General features: G+C 43.1%; 1 protein-coding gene across 2 annotated transcripts; it reads right to left on the reverse strand.

Moving 5' to 3' along the window:
- Window positions 1–947: 947 nt before the first annotated feature.
- LOC111597545 (myeloblastin-like) lies at window positions 948–2,653 on the reverse strand. 2 transcript variants are annotated; one of them, XM_023312336.2, is made up of 2 exons: window positions 1,627–2,653; window positions 948–1,569 (listed from the first exon to the last, which is right to left on the reverse strand). In XM_023312336.2, the coding sequence occupies exons 1-2, from the start codon at window positions 1,863–1,865 to the stop codon at window positions 957–959; spliced, it is 852 nt and encodes a 283-aa protein (XP_023168104.2). In that variant the 5' UTR covers window positions 1,866–2,653; the 3' UTR covers window positions 948–956. The 2 variants fall into 2 exon arrangements, with proteins under 2 accessions (XP_023168104.2, XP_023168103.2); XM_023312335.2 differs by having other exon boundaries at window positions 948–1,572; window positions 1,627–2,650.
- Window positions 2,654–13,330: the final 10,677 nt, after the last annotated feature.

Raw genomic sequence — 13,330 nt, forward strand, 5'->3', positions numbered from 1 at the left:
CGTCCTCTCATAACTGTAACTGTAACTGGTGCTGCCAGACTGTGGCGAGCAATAGGAACAGGTGCAGGCAGCTGGGACCGTCACTCAAGCAACATGTCCTGTAACAGCAACACTAGCTAGCTACAACAACAATTACTACAGCAACAACTTGTCGCTTGACACTTGGCGCATTTGACACTCAACGCGCGCATTCACTTTAAATCTAAATTTACTGATATCTGCGTACAAAATAGTATCAACAGCGGCGACAGCAACAACAACAGCAATAACAACTGCTACAAGCCACAAACAACAACAGCAACAAGTCGGCCAGCATCGAGAAACGAACGACCTTAGAGGTAATAAACATAAATAACGCCATTGAAAGCGACGCAGGCGCAGCTGAGATCAGTCCAAGACTAAGTCTAAGATTGCAATGGACTTGGAGACGTGGACGGCATCGACAAGGGGCAGGCAGAGACGTAGACACTGCGAGAGGGGGACTAGTCCGGCCCGGCTAGGCCCGGCCAGCTTGTTACTTGTTACTTTGTTGGCCAAGAGACTTCGTCGCGATCGCGACTTGGAGCTGGGGCTCGGCTTGGCTGTTGTCTATGGGCGGGCGTCACAAGAGCCGTCGAAGGTCAACAGATTGTCGGCCTGGTGTCTATTGGTGTCTCTCGATGGCAGCCGCTGCTTAAATTGCTTACAGTGCTTACAGTCGTTGCAGTGGCTGGCTTTGGTGGGAGCAGCCGTGCAGCTGACGGGCGCACTTTTCGCCGGGCAGGCGTAGCCGTGATAATTGTTTCTTGTCCATTTGGCTGTTTTGATTGCAACTAATGAACCCTAATGAATAGGCAGCAGTCGAAAGCAATAGAATCTGTGAATGGGTTAATAACAAGGCTGATTGAATCTTAAAATTGGTTTAATGAAATTATTGAAAACGTATTCAAGCCACAGGAAATGTCCTTAAAGTCAATTCAAATAATTCTTAAGCTAAGCCACACTAAAAGTGGAAGAGCTTTCTCGGCTCCTGAAAAGGCGCCCTGTATCCAGTCATAGTGCGAGGCAATGGAAACAAATATAGCAGGATAACGATTGCTGCACATGACATCTCGGGTGTAAACGCCTGTCAGGTGACTGCCACAGAAGAGCGGCCCACCTGGATCGCCCCCACAAACACCCTGCGAGGAATCGGGCAAGCCTGTGGCGCACAACAGCTGCTTCCTATAGATGCCGGGATACAAGCTGTGGCAAAACTTTTGGGGCTGCAGCTGCATAGCCAGTGACACCAATACCTCCGCAAAGGATTCATTAATCTGCGCTCGACCCCAGCCAAGTCTAATGCACCTTAACTGCGCATAAGACTGACGAGTGGCAAGTCTCGCGATGCCCAAGTTGAATGTGAGATTGAGTTCAAGTGTATCTTGGTCCTGAAGCCGCAGCAGAGCCAAATCGGTATTAAACTTGATGCCCGATTCACGCTCACCTGGGTACACCGACTGGATGTGCAGGAGACGTGAGTGTTCTGTGGGCTTTCGTCGATTAGGTGCTCCAGCGATGATCACTAGCTCGTCGGGACGCATCAGGCGCCTTCTGCAATAGCTAAAATATTTAACTAACCTTCAATATATAATTAAGTGCACTTACTTTCTATCAAAAATGCAATGCGAGGCAGTGAGCACATAGATGGGAGCCACGATTGTGCCCACGCAGAGGTGATTGGTGCCAAAGTATTGCGATTTGGGCATCTTCGTCTGTATCGACACTACATATTTGGCATAAGGATGGTTCTTGGGCTGAGCACTGTCATCTTGGTCATATGGCAAGTAGTAGGTGGACAAACCAACTGCTATAAACGAGCAGATAAACACAAACTGAAGATGCATTACACTGTAAACTGTGTTGCTGCAAAGCCTTGATCACTGCTGCCAAGCCTACTTGGACTGTCTGCCAAGCAAACCCAGTCGCTTTCAGTCTGACGAAATGTCAACAAAGGCAACAAGTCTATCGTCCCAGATAGTTGACTGACTGGCTGGATGACTGCCTGACACCCACATGGCTGGGCAATAAGCACACAATTTGCATAAGCTGCTCAAGCAGACAGCAGACAGCAGACAGCAAGCAGCCAAGAGCCAACTGCAAGCAACAAGTAAGCCAGGTCATGGCAGCCCGCAGCGGTTGCGGGAGTCAGAGTCAGGCAACATCTTCAGTCTGCCACACTTTTGCAGCAGAGCACACGGACGCACAGAGGGGCAGAGGAAGATCAGATGAGTGCAGCCTGCTACACGACAAGTGTATACACTTACAATACACTTACGCCTGTTATTAGTTGGTTATTAATAAATTGTTTTACTAACAGAACCACGCCGATTTTGACATCCCAAGTTCACTTCCATTAAATTAAATTTTTTATAAAAACTAATGTCATTTTGTTCAGCACAAATAAAAACGAGCTTATGCTTTATTTTAAAGATTCGAAGTTTTCTGCACTCGCAAGAGTCCTCTATGATATAGTGCATGTAAAATGAAATTAGCAGATTCTTGGCAAATGCATTACGAACCGAGCATATGTTGAATAATCAGAAAACAAAGAGAAAATGGAAAATAGTGTAAAGTGAAAGAATTACCTGTACTTTGGGGGTTCAGCTCAGCGCACAAGACATAATAAAAATGTCTTTTATGGCACTTAAGTGTTTTGTGTGCGGATTGTGGGTAGCATTCAGCTTGGCTGTTGGATGCTGGAACTGAAGCAGCTGGAGCTGCTGTTGCTCTTAGCTAGGCTAGCCCATTCGCCTTCCCAGTTGCTGGCCACGATTTATGCGACTTTGGCCAAAGTAAATTGAGCATAAAAAAGACCCAACTTTGCGCTGCATTTGATGATGAAGTGCTCAAAATAATGCGAGCCACGAAAATTTACTAAGTGCAAGCGGTGAATTTATTAGACAAAACTTTGCTGTTTACGAGCTGTTGCTGCACGCTTATCAAGCCGCATCAACTGGCTAACTTATGGCCCCAGATGGGTAACAGGTGCAGCCTCCGTCTACTCTTAGATCTCGGTTTGGACTTGAGTTTGGGTTCGGTCAGCTCGGTAGCCGCAGCCTGCGGTCAAACAAACTTTTTAAGTTCAAATCACGAAGGAAAGGTGCGCTCCCACGATGCTGGTGCAAATTACACACATGTACCGATATACATATATATTCATATACATACATATACATATGCATGTATGTATGTATTTGCTTACACAAGAGTTGTGAGAGGCAGCGGCAACTGGCAACTGGCAAATGGCAACGGGCAACGGGCAACATTCAAATCCCATCAGCCACGCATGCAATCATCATGATCATTATGAGCGGAAATGCAGGAAAAGTAGGAGGTTTTTAACAGCCACCGAACGACCAGCCACCAGCGACCAGCGACCACCGACCGACTGAGAGACCGACGCTTTTTTGTCTCTGGCAAGTTGGCATCCTGTTCCAATCGCATTCGCACCGTTCATTCTCTTGGCGGCGGCATTGCCACCATGGGCATAAAAAGGCGCACAAAACTTTGTGGCATGCAAAAAGTGGCGACGCCGCCAACGCCGCAGCAGCAGCTGAAGGCAGGGGAGCGCAGCAGCGGCATTTTATGTCGCCAGCAACAACAGCAAATGACTTTAATTGCATTTCTCGGCGCACTTTTTGCCTCACAACCAAAGCCGCAGCCTCAACTTCTGTCGCCGGCGCAGTCACTGTTGCTAACGCCGTCGCCGTCTCAGTTAGCTAGAACAGACAATGCGGCGGCGTTGCAGCATTAACTAAAATTAGCGACGAGGCGGCAAAGCTACTCTTTGTTGCTGTTCTGTGCCACAATCTTGATATAAATAATAATTAAATTAGATGCATTAGATGCTGATGCCGCAACACCTCGCGCTCAGTAGCTGCCACTGCAGCCGCAACGCCCGAAGAGATCAGCGTTGCAGATTGTTCTAAGCAAACAAAAGCCAAACGCAAGCCAACACTTAGAGCCCCGATGGGGACGGCAGGCGGCAAGGACGCGAACCAGGTAAGTGCACGCTCAATTAATTAATGGTAACCATGAAAGAGCCCGAAAAGACTTTACCTATGCCGCTCGCTGAGACGTCGAGAGCAACAGCAGCAGGGACTGCGACCGCGACTGCGACTGAGACTGCGACTGAGAGATCGCTATCGAAAGTACATTTTACATGCGTGTAGTTAACATACAAAGCGACCGTTCACACGGCCAAGCAGCCAGTCAGGCAGTCAGACAGTCAGGCAGTCCAGCAACCAGTTGAATGGTCCAACAATCCCCAATTCCAATCGAATCGAATCTCAATCTCGCCTGCACATGCGCAACTTTTTGGCAATTGGTTGTAGCAATGCCTTTCCATTTTTCGTATACCCTTATCAGACTCATGTGCATACCGACTTTCATCTAATGCTTGAGACTCCACTTTCAGATGAAAGATTTATTAATCAACTACTGTTTAAGCGGAAGAAAATAGCTGATAGTTCTATTCAAAGTATTTCGTTTATTCTAATATATAAATATAAATATATATAAATATATAATATAAATAAATATATAATATATATATATTATATTATATATAATATATAACATAAATAAATATAGGTAAACTTGTTAAATCAACAATATTCAATATTACAATCTGGAGTATACCAAATTACTAGAATGACTTTTATACTTGAAGCAAACTATAAATCGATAAATGAATGTGAAAATTCATATACTAAAATACTATAAAATGATAAAAATATCAAAATATTTTCAATGTTTTCGGTTTTTATTTTTTTGCCAATAAAAATGAGCTTTTTAGATACAGATAATACTATTATAGACAAAGCTAATATTAACTTGGTATACCAAACTCCCAGAGTGTGCATTTGAGAGTCGACTTGCCCATACCAACATTTTCTGTAGCCATTTTAGTAAACACCTTTCGCCAAGTTGGGGGGCTTCTGCTGTTGCCGTGGCTGTTGTTGTCGGTGTGAGAATTTGCTTAATGAATTTCTTCAGCTTTATCGCTTAATTTGTGTGCCTAATGAAGTTGGCTATTGGTGGCTGTCAAGAGGGCAGCACAGATTACACATACGTCGTGAGGCCCAAGCAAATTGCGCACTAGACTTTCAGGCCTCAGCGTGCCACAATATTTGCACTGATCCCCATGCAAATCCGCATGGCTCAGCACAGTCAAGCTGGCCATGTAAATAAAATGAAATGCCATGCGACGCTCTTAAATATATTTTGGTAATTTTTTCATCCTTCTGTTCTACTCTCTCTCCTCTACATAATTATGGCCGGAACAAACTGAGTTGGAGAGTTTGGCGAAGCCGTCGCGTCATCGCGTGTTGCACTGCACACAAAAAAAAAATAAAATAAATAAAAAAGGCGGAAAATTAAATTTTTATTTATGTGCTGCCACATTTTTTATGCCGCTGTCGTTCTTTGTACTCAACTAGACTAATTTTTGTGAAATTTTTTTATTTTCTCTCTGTTTTCCGAATTCCTTCTTTTTTTGCCTTGCCTGCCTCGTGTGCTAATATATTTGGCGCTAGTCGCAGGGGCGGCAATTTGCGCAAAGTGGATAATGTGCATTATGGTAGTTAAATATGTCATAAAACACTTCATTGTAGGGTTTCGACCCGAAGGCTCTGCTGAAAGCTGTTGACTCCCAACTGTTGTTTGCCAAAACGAATACGAATACGAAAACTGTCAGTTACTGAGTGACAGAGCTTGGCAAAATGCTATGGTAATTACGGACTTGTGCTGAGCTATGGGATAGGTGCGCTGCATTTCATTAGAAAACTGACATTTTTTCTTAAATAGTCATGCGATGGCTATCAAGTTTCAGAAAGCTCGTAAAAGGCATGAAATAATGGAAACAGCTGAAAATCTTCCTTCACAGCCTTAGCTCAGCTGTGCATACGTTAGCTAAAACTAAAAATTAATCAGATATATGATTAAGTAAAATAACAAAATATTTATATTTTAGAAATATACATATCTTATCTGAGTATTTCAGATACTAACTATAGATTTCAGTGGAAAGTCAAGAACCATTTTTCACGATATAAAAAGCGTATTGAAGCTAGGGACTACAAACTTAGATCAATATTTACGGTATTTAAGCTACACTTTAAAGCCGAAGCCAAATTATCGATTATTATCGATAATAAGAAATGGGACGTATTATCGAAAAAAAAAACAGATAAGCTTGAACTTTGTATGATACACATGAGTTTATCAAATTTCATGTATCTAGCAGACGTACAGACTGAAAGACAGAGATGACTCAATCGACTCAGCTCGTCCTACGGATAAAAAATTTATATTCTTTATGGTGTCTGTCACGCCTCCTTCTGTCCGTTATATGCGTTTTTACAAAACCATTCTTCCGTGAATTCCCATTGTAAATGGATATATAATATATATCTACTCACATCAAAAAATATTGTATCTTATTCAATTTAATAACTAGAAAATCAAAATATTGTAATCGACTGACTGCTAACTTCCTCTATTCATTTGCAAAAATATTTTTTTACTCAACTTTGGGATCGTGGCAAATCGCATATTAATATCTATCATTTACTACTACTACTACTTAGATTCGCCGTTTCAAAATGACCTCCTGAGGACGTGGCTCTTAAAGGTAAGTCTCGAAATTTTTCAAGTATTTCTTCACATATACGCTATTCATTATATGGATGATGAGAAAATCAGAAAATGATGATTTTTAAACTGGGCACAAGTATTCTGTAGTCGGTTACTTACTATTGCTTATGGAAATTTAAACTCTGCGAACTTAATTGACTTCAAATAAACTTATTTGCATCACATTAACCCAACCTGCCAAACAGAACCACTGAATAATAGAAACTATCTATCGCTCAGAGTTGTCAGTTGCATGCACATATCATATGGCATGCATCTGTTGAGTGGTGCCCAGGGCCTGGGTCTGCCAATAAAGTCAATAAAACAAATCTGCAATTGATTATTTTTACATAAAAATTGTCCAATATTCCATATAGATCGGCATGCCGTTACAGTGACACGACCTTGAGGCATAATAAAAATATGTAATGCAATGCAATTACAATCAAAACCGCACGACCCACACACAGCATTGCCCAGACTGCGACTGTGGCCACCATGGCAGCTGTGGTCGTGGTCAGGTCTTGAATGCGAGCCGAGGCTCTGTGCTCCGACTCGGTCTGTACGCATGCGCCGCGTGAGCTCCGTCGATAAATCGAAATTGTTTGCACTGCCAAAAAGCGAATAATTGCACGAGGTGGGCTGAGCAGATAAACCGAGCAGCCCGCTGGCCGCGATCTGGCAGCGAGTTATGGAATTATGTGTCAAACAACGAGAGTTAATGGCGCGGTCCGGTTCGGTGGAGAGCAGAACGGAACGGAGTGGTGCAGGGTGTTAGAGTCTGGTCCAGAGCCCTAATGGAAATTGCTGGCATCTGCTGCCGAGCAGAATGGCCTCGTTGGCCTGTGATTTTGCGCACATTGAATGTGTTTTTAATTACGAGACTGAGTGGATGCCAAAGCGGAGGCATTGCCGAATGCCAGCGCACACGCCGCACTCATAGATAACAATTTAGCGGCAATTTAGGCACGTCCAATGGTCACTAACCAGCAAGCGAGCCAGCCAACAAACCAACAAACCAGCAAACCTACAAACCACTGACCACTGACCAGCATACAGCATCAGTATCTACATCCACATCCACATGAGCGGCACCCGCGTCGCTGCCATTGCATTTGCTACTGTGCTAAAAGTTTAGCATGCGGAAAATTAACATGCGGCTGCAGCGGCTGCTGCTGCCACTCAGCAAGCTCGGATCTGTGTATATCTCAGTGTCTATGTGTGTTTCCTGGTTGGCAGATTTCCCTGGTGAGAAAAGCCACGGGCAGCTAGCGATGTCGTCGTAGTCGTGGCCGTGGCAGATTGAGCGTGTGACCAAAGTCAAGTGCAGTGAAAAGTAATTAACTTGAATTGGTGAGGCCGACAGAGAGATGCATAGAGAACTGTGCGAGCACAGTGGGTGCCAGTTGCTTGGCACCACATAGGCCCACAGCTACAGCCACAGCTAGAGCCGCAGCCAAGCGATAAGCTACGCAGCTTAACCTAAAACCTTTCATTAAGACAACAGTTCGAAAGCAACTTTCGAATTATTGAAATTAAATGATTTTTATTATTACAACTTGTGACTGTGTTGCATGTGTGTGGCTGGGAATCGAGTTTGAAACCAAATCAATTCGATTGGCAGCACATTAAAATATTTGATTTGATGTGGCAATCGACCGACCACCGACCATCGACCACCGACCACCAGGCGAGCCGACCAGCTACCTGAGCCGACCGACTACCAGGAACAAAACCTAGCAATTTGTCAGATTGAAACATAAAAATTTGTTACACTTTATGCTTGGTTAGCAAACGACTCCAACAGTCAGATTCGAATGAGCAGTCCTATCTATTTATACATAGAGCAAAAGTTTTTACTTGGAAATCTACCCAATATCATGCAATGTGACAGGCTACAGGGAAGTCGCCGCCCAGACACATTCGCGGGCAGCTGGCTGAGAGGGGCAGAGTCGCTGCAAAACTCCCCCACAAACACAACATCTGCAAAATTGGACTTGGACCAATGCGGCGATGAGGGCGACAAACTAGCGACAACAACCACGTCGTCTGCTCCTTTTATGCGACATCTGCTTAGTGTGATTTGGGAAAATGCATATCATGCCCATTACATTGGCAATTGCAGGCGCGTATGCGCGAATTCAGATTCTCAGATTCTGGTAGACAGTCTGAAAAGCAAACCAAATAGTTTTGCCCGTTCACGAATATGCGATTTGCACTGAAGTTCAACAGACTTACAGATCACTGATCTTATCTGCACTTATAGCAACAAAAAAGGGCGCTCGAAAAGTTTGTGAAATGCATTGAATATACAATTTAAGATAATATTTATTTCCTTGGAATTATTTTTAATAAGCCAACATATAATTCTTTAGCAAATATTAATTTCAAAAAGTATGTGATAGAGTTCAAAGCAACCAATTAAATTTTTTTTATGATGATGATATTATATATTTATGATGAGACAAAAAGCAAAGCAATTCGAATTAGAACTAACAATTTAGTTCGACCCATTCGGTTAGTTTTACTTTAATTTGCTTCGCTTTTTTCTTAACTTGTGACAACGTAATTCAAGTTCAGTTTACACTTTGCCATTTATGCCGAGCAACCCTCGTCACTTAGCTCTCGCTCGCTGTTTTGGTATTGCAAAATATGTTGTGGTAGGCGCGGGTGCAGTGCAGCCGCATCCTTCATGATATAGTATGTATGTGCATATATAAGATCTGCAGACAATCTGTGGAACAATGTGATAAATCTTATAGCGTTGACTACGACTGCGGCATGCCCCCTCTGGGTGGGAGTGCTTGGTGCAAGTGCAGAGTCTGACTGGCGGACAGCGCGACGGGCTGGCTGGCAGATAGTCAGACAGACGAAGGCCTGGAAAGGCGAAGACGGGCCCGCGAGGCTCGAGGCTCGGTCAGGCGTTGGTCTGGTCGCCACACCAACGCATCAACAACAGAAACAGCAACAGCAACAGCAACAGCAACTTGTACATCATTTTCAATGCTAAACAACATGGCAAGAGCATGGCAATGGCCTGCAACGACAACACCAACAACAACAGACACAACATTGCTCATATGGCTTGCAGATTTATTTTGCAGGCGTCGACTTCGACGTCGACGCAAAATAGTTGAGCGCAGCGCAAATTACAAATTCAAATTTAATTAAGTAAAAAATTAAAGAAAAACAAAGATGCAGACGCGTCTGCGTTGTAGTTTGTCAGTCAGTTGGCGATGGTGATGGAGCGAGGGCTGGTGAGGGGAACTCAGCGACTGTCAATGTGACAGGCGACAAGCATCGCAACATGGAGTCAGCAACGGAACCCGGAGCCACAGTCGAATCCAAAGCTGTGGCCGGAGCACTGATCCCAGCCAGTGGCATGCAAATCGATCCCATCGACAGCGGGCACTTCAATCGGCTGTCGCCTTGACGCAGCTAAAAATGTTTCAATTAAATAAAAATAAAATATGCCGCACCGATACATTGGTGTCTACTCGACTTACAGCTCGCCTTTTACGGCATCGTGTGGTGGCAAGCGATGTGCGCCAAGTGAAGGGGTTTCACTGGATAATTGCATGCAACGTGGAGTTGCCTTAACTTTAATAAGCTATGCATTTGCCACCACCACCACAACAGCCATATGAATAGCAATTTCTGCAGGTGGCCCCACTTTCCTTCCCTTTACTTTACTTCCGCCCCATCACTTTACTGCTCTCCGCCGCTTGACTGTGGCTATTGCGTGTCCATTTGTTTTGGGTATTAATTTGCAGCGTTGGCAAATTGGCTGGGTAAGCATTTTATTTTATAATCACTGTGATCAGAACCCGATGGCGCACTGCACTGGGCAGCAGCACTGTAGAGGGGCACGCGCTGTAATAGCACACAAGCTACACCAAGGTCTACCTGCATAATATATCAAAATTGTTGACATGTTTACTAATCTAATACTTACTGCTGACATATCGAAATCGAAATAAATTCCACCCTTGGAAGATAAGAACTTAGAGAAATATTTAACATTAACTTGCTTAATGTAAAACCAAAGTTAAGAATTTAAGAATTTTAATAACGTTAAGTACAAATCGCGCTGTTAACGAATTATTGTTAATAACTACACATTGATATTTTACTTTTAATACTTCCAAAATTTAATTAATTCTTTATAGTTTTCCATCCAAATTTGTTTTTTTTTACTTTTAAAATGCTACAATAGGAAATATTGATATTTAAATCAATATAATATACAAGTAAGTCTAAGTATTCATCATATTTTTTATCATTCATTGTTAATACCATGATTGATAGTTTTTTTATTGAAAGTGAAATAATCTCTAGAGACTCTATTGAAGACGGTGGGTTAGGTCGTCAATCAGAATACATAGATGCATAATGAAGTCTGCGATGCATTCCTCATGCCTGAACTAAAGTTTCACACAAAAGCAGGGAAAAGCGCTCAGCACGTTTCTACCTTAAATCAGTCATTCAATTGTGCCACAATCTTTGAGTGCATTTTTCCAAAATAGCCCTGAATTGTTCACGAAATGAATGTTCCATTAGAATAATTTAATATATTTAATTTCAGGCATGTTAACCAACATCTATCAGAATCTATCACTCACGATAATCTGTTTCAAATGAATTTGGATTCATTGATTGTTTAGTAATTTAGAAATAAGGAAAATACAAATTTGTAGCAAACACACGTTTGATATTCCAGGCCCTAGGTTGGTTCGTTTCCATTTGCCATCCATCAAAGCCAAATAGTATTTTGCATAAAGTTGCCAAGTTGTAGCGTTGCGTTGCGTTGCAGCCTGCAGGGCTTATTCGGCATTGGAGTCGCATTTGCAACGGTACTTTGCGGCTATAAAACGTTTAGCCAGTCGTCAATCTGGCTCCGGCTGATGTGTCAACATTGCGGCGAATGCAGCTGCAACCTGTTGTCAGCTGCAGACAGGCTGTGGCACAGCCAACTAATTATGAATCAAATAGGCGAGCGTCTGCAGAATTGTCGCCGATGTAGCATTAATAATGCAATATTTAAGCATTGAGTTTATTGGCGGCACCTACATGAAATCATCATTAAATGTTGCAGCCAGTGTTGTGGTTGCCTCGCCGCAGAACTCGTTTGCCGCAATTTGTGGCATTAGCAGATGCCGCAGACATGTTAGCTCCTACACAGCTTACGACCCATATCAGCCTCTGCCAGGCCAATTGATGTGACTTCCGCTCTGTCTAAGCTCGAAGGCCTCTAAGTTAAAAGCCACAGCTATAACACACAACCCATAGCCGAATGCCCACAGTTCACAGTCCACAGTTCAGGAAGTGGCCAAGACACTGGCCCGGACACAGACGGACCAAGACTTTTCAATATAAATCAATTGCGATATTTGCCTCAGCGCATACGAAAGTAGCAGCAAACGGAACTGGGCGCAAGGCATACGTCAATATGGCAAAGGACATGCGAATTGGCAAAAGAGAATCTCAAGACATTTCAAATTTAAAATGTGATTTCGACAAACACACACACAGTACACAGTGGCATATAAGCAACTGGAGCCACACACATATGCCAAGTCAAATTGAAAGGATAATTCGCCCGCAAACACCCTCCTGGGTATGCAGCTCGCCCTGAGACTCAGCGCGACCGCCTTACGCCCTTCGACTGCTGATGGCATGCTAACACGCCTTTGAATTTGCCAATTGCTGTTGGCGCACGTACAAAACACTTAAATTTGCACAGCGGCAGCCAAGACACAGTCAGACCCGGGCCAACTGCATACGTACCGACAGACAAGCATATATATGGAGCACATATACAAACAAACATTGCTACATATGTATAGATGTAGTCCGCAGCCGGCCGGGAGCCGCAGTCATACCCAGAGGCACTAGGATGCCAGCGAGGCAGCGAGCACGTTTAAGAAATAGAATTTTTAAGCAAGTGCGTTCGAGTCAGTCAGCCAGCCAGGACCAAGTCCGAGTCCGTATTCCATGTATGCGCATTCTTTAAACTTTCTTTCTTCTTTGTTTCCTTTGCATTCTCCACTCCATGGGATCACGTAAGCAAATTCAGTCAGTTTGCAGCTCGTTGACTTATGATTTATATAATAGTTTGAAAGATTTATATAAAAGTTTGCTAGAAAAATAATAATATATAATAAAATATATTTATATTTTAATCACCTAAGAATAAGTAGACATGTTTTCTTTTATTTTTTAAAGGTCTAATTCAAATGTTAGTGTTCGGGCAAACCTGAAGTCAATTTTTCTGTAATTTACAAATCTGATTTAATATTGGCTTTCAGCTAATACAAATTTGCGATTCGGAATTAAAAATGTTTCAGTGTAAAAGCAGCTAATATAGGTACAAGGGCAGAGTATCGACTAGTCACCTACAATTCTGAACTGCTGTAGTCTCCTTAGACACATTTCCATGTGCACTTGAGCGTCTCACAGCTTTACAGCTAATGAATTGCGCCCGGTTCAATATGATTTCTTGCACGATTTGTTTGTTAAAAGTCAATTAGTTGATAAAACAGCTAAAAGCAGCTGCGAGGCAGCAGTAGCTTCTTAGTCAGTTGGTCCGTTTCGCTGCCAGGAATAGCCCACACACAAATGTAGCGTTGGTGGTTGTGGCGGCGGCTGCTGGCTGCTGGCTGCTGGCTGTCTG

This window comes from Drosophila hydei, unplaced genomic scaffold (genome assembly GCF_003285905.1).
Source record: "Drosophila hydei strain 15085-1641.00,03,60 unplaced genomic scaffold, DhydRS2 tig00000001-arrow-pilon, whole genome shotgun sequence".
NCBI classification, from domain to species: Eukaryota; Metazoa; Arthropoda; class Insecta; order Diptera; family Drosophilidae; genus Drosophila; species Drosophila hydei.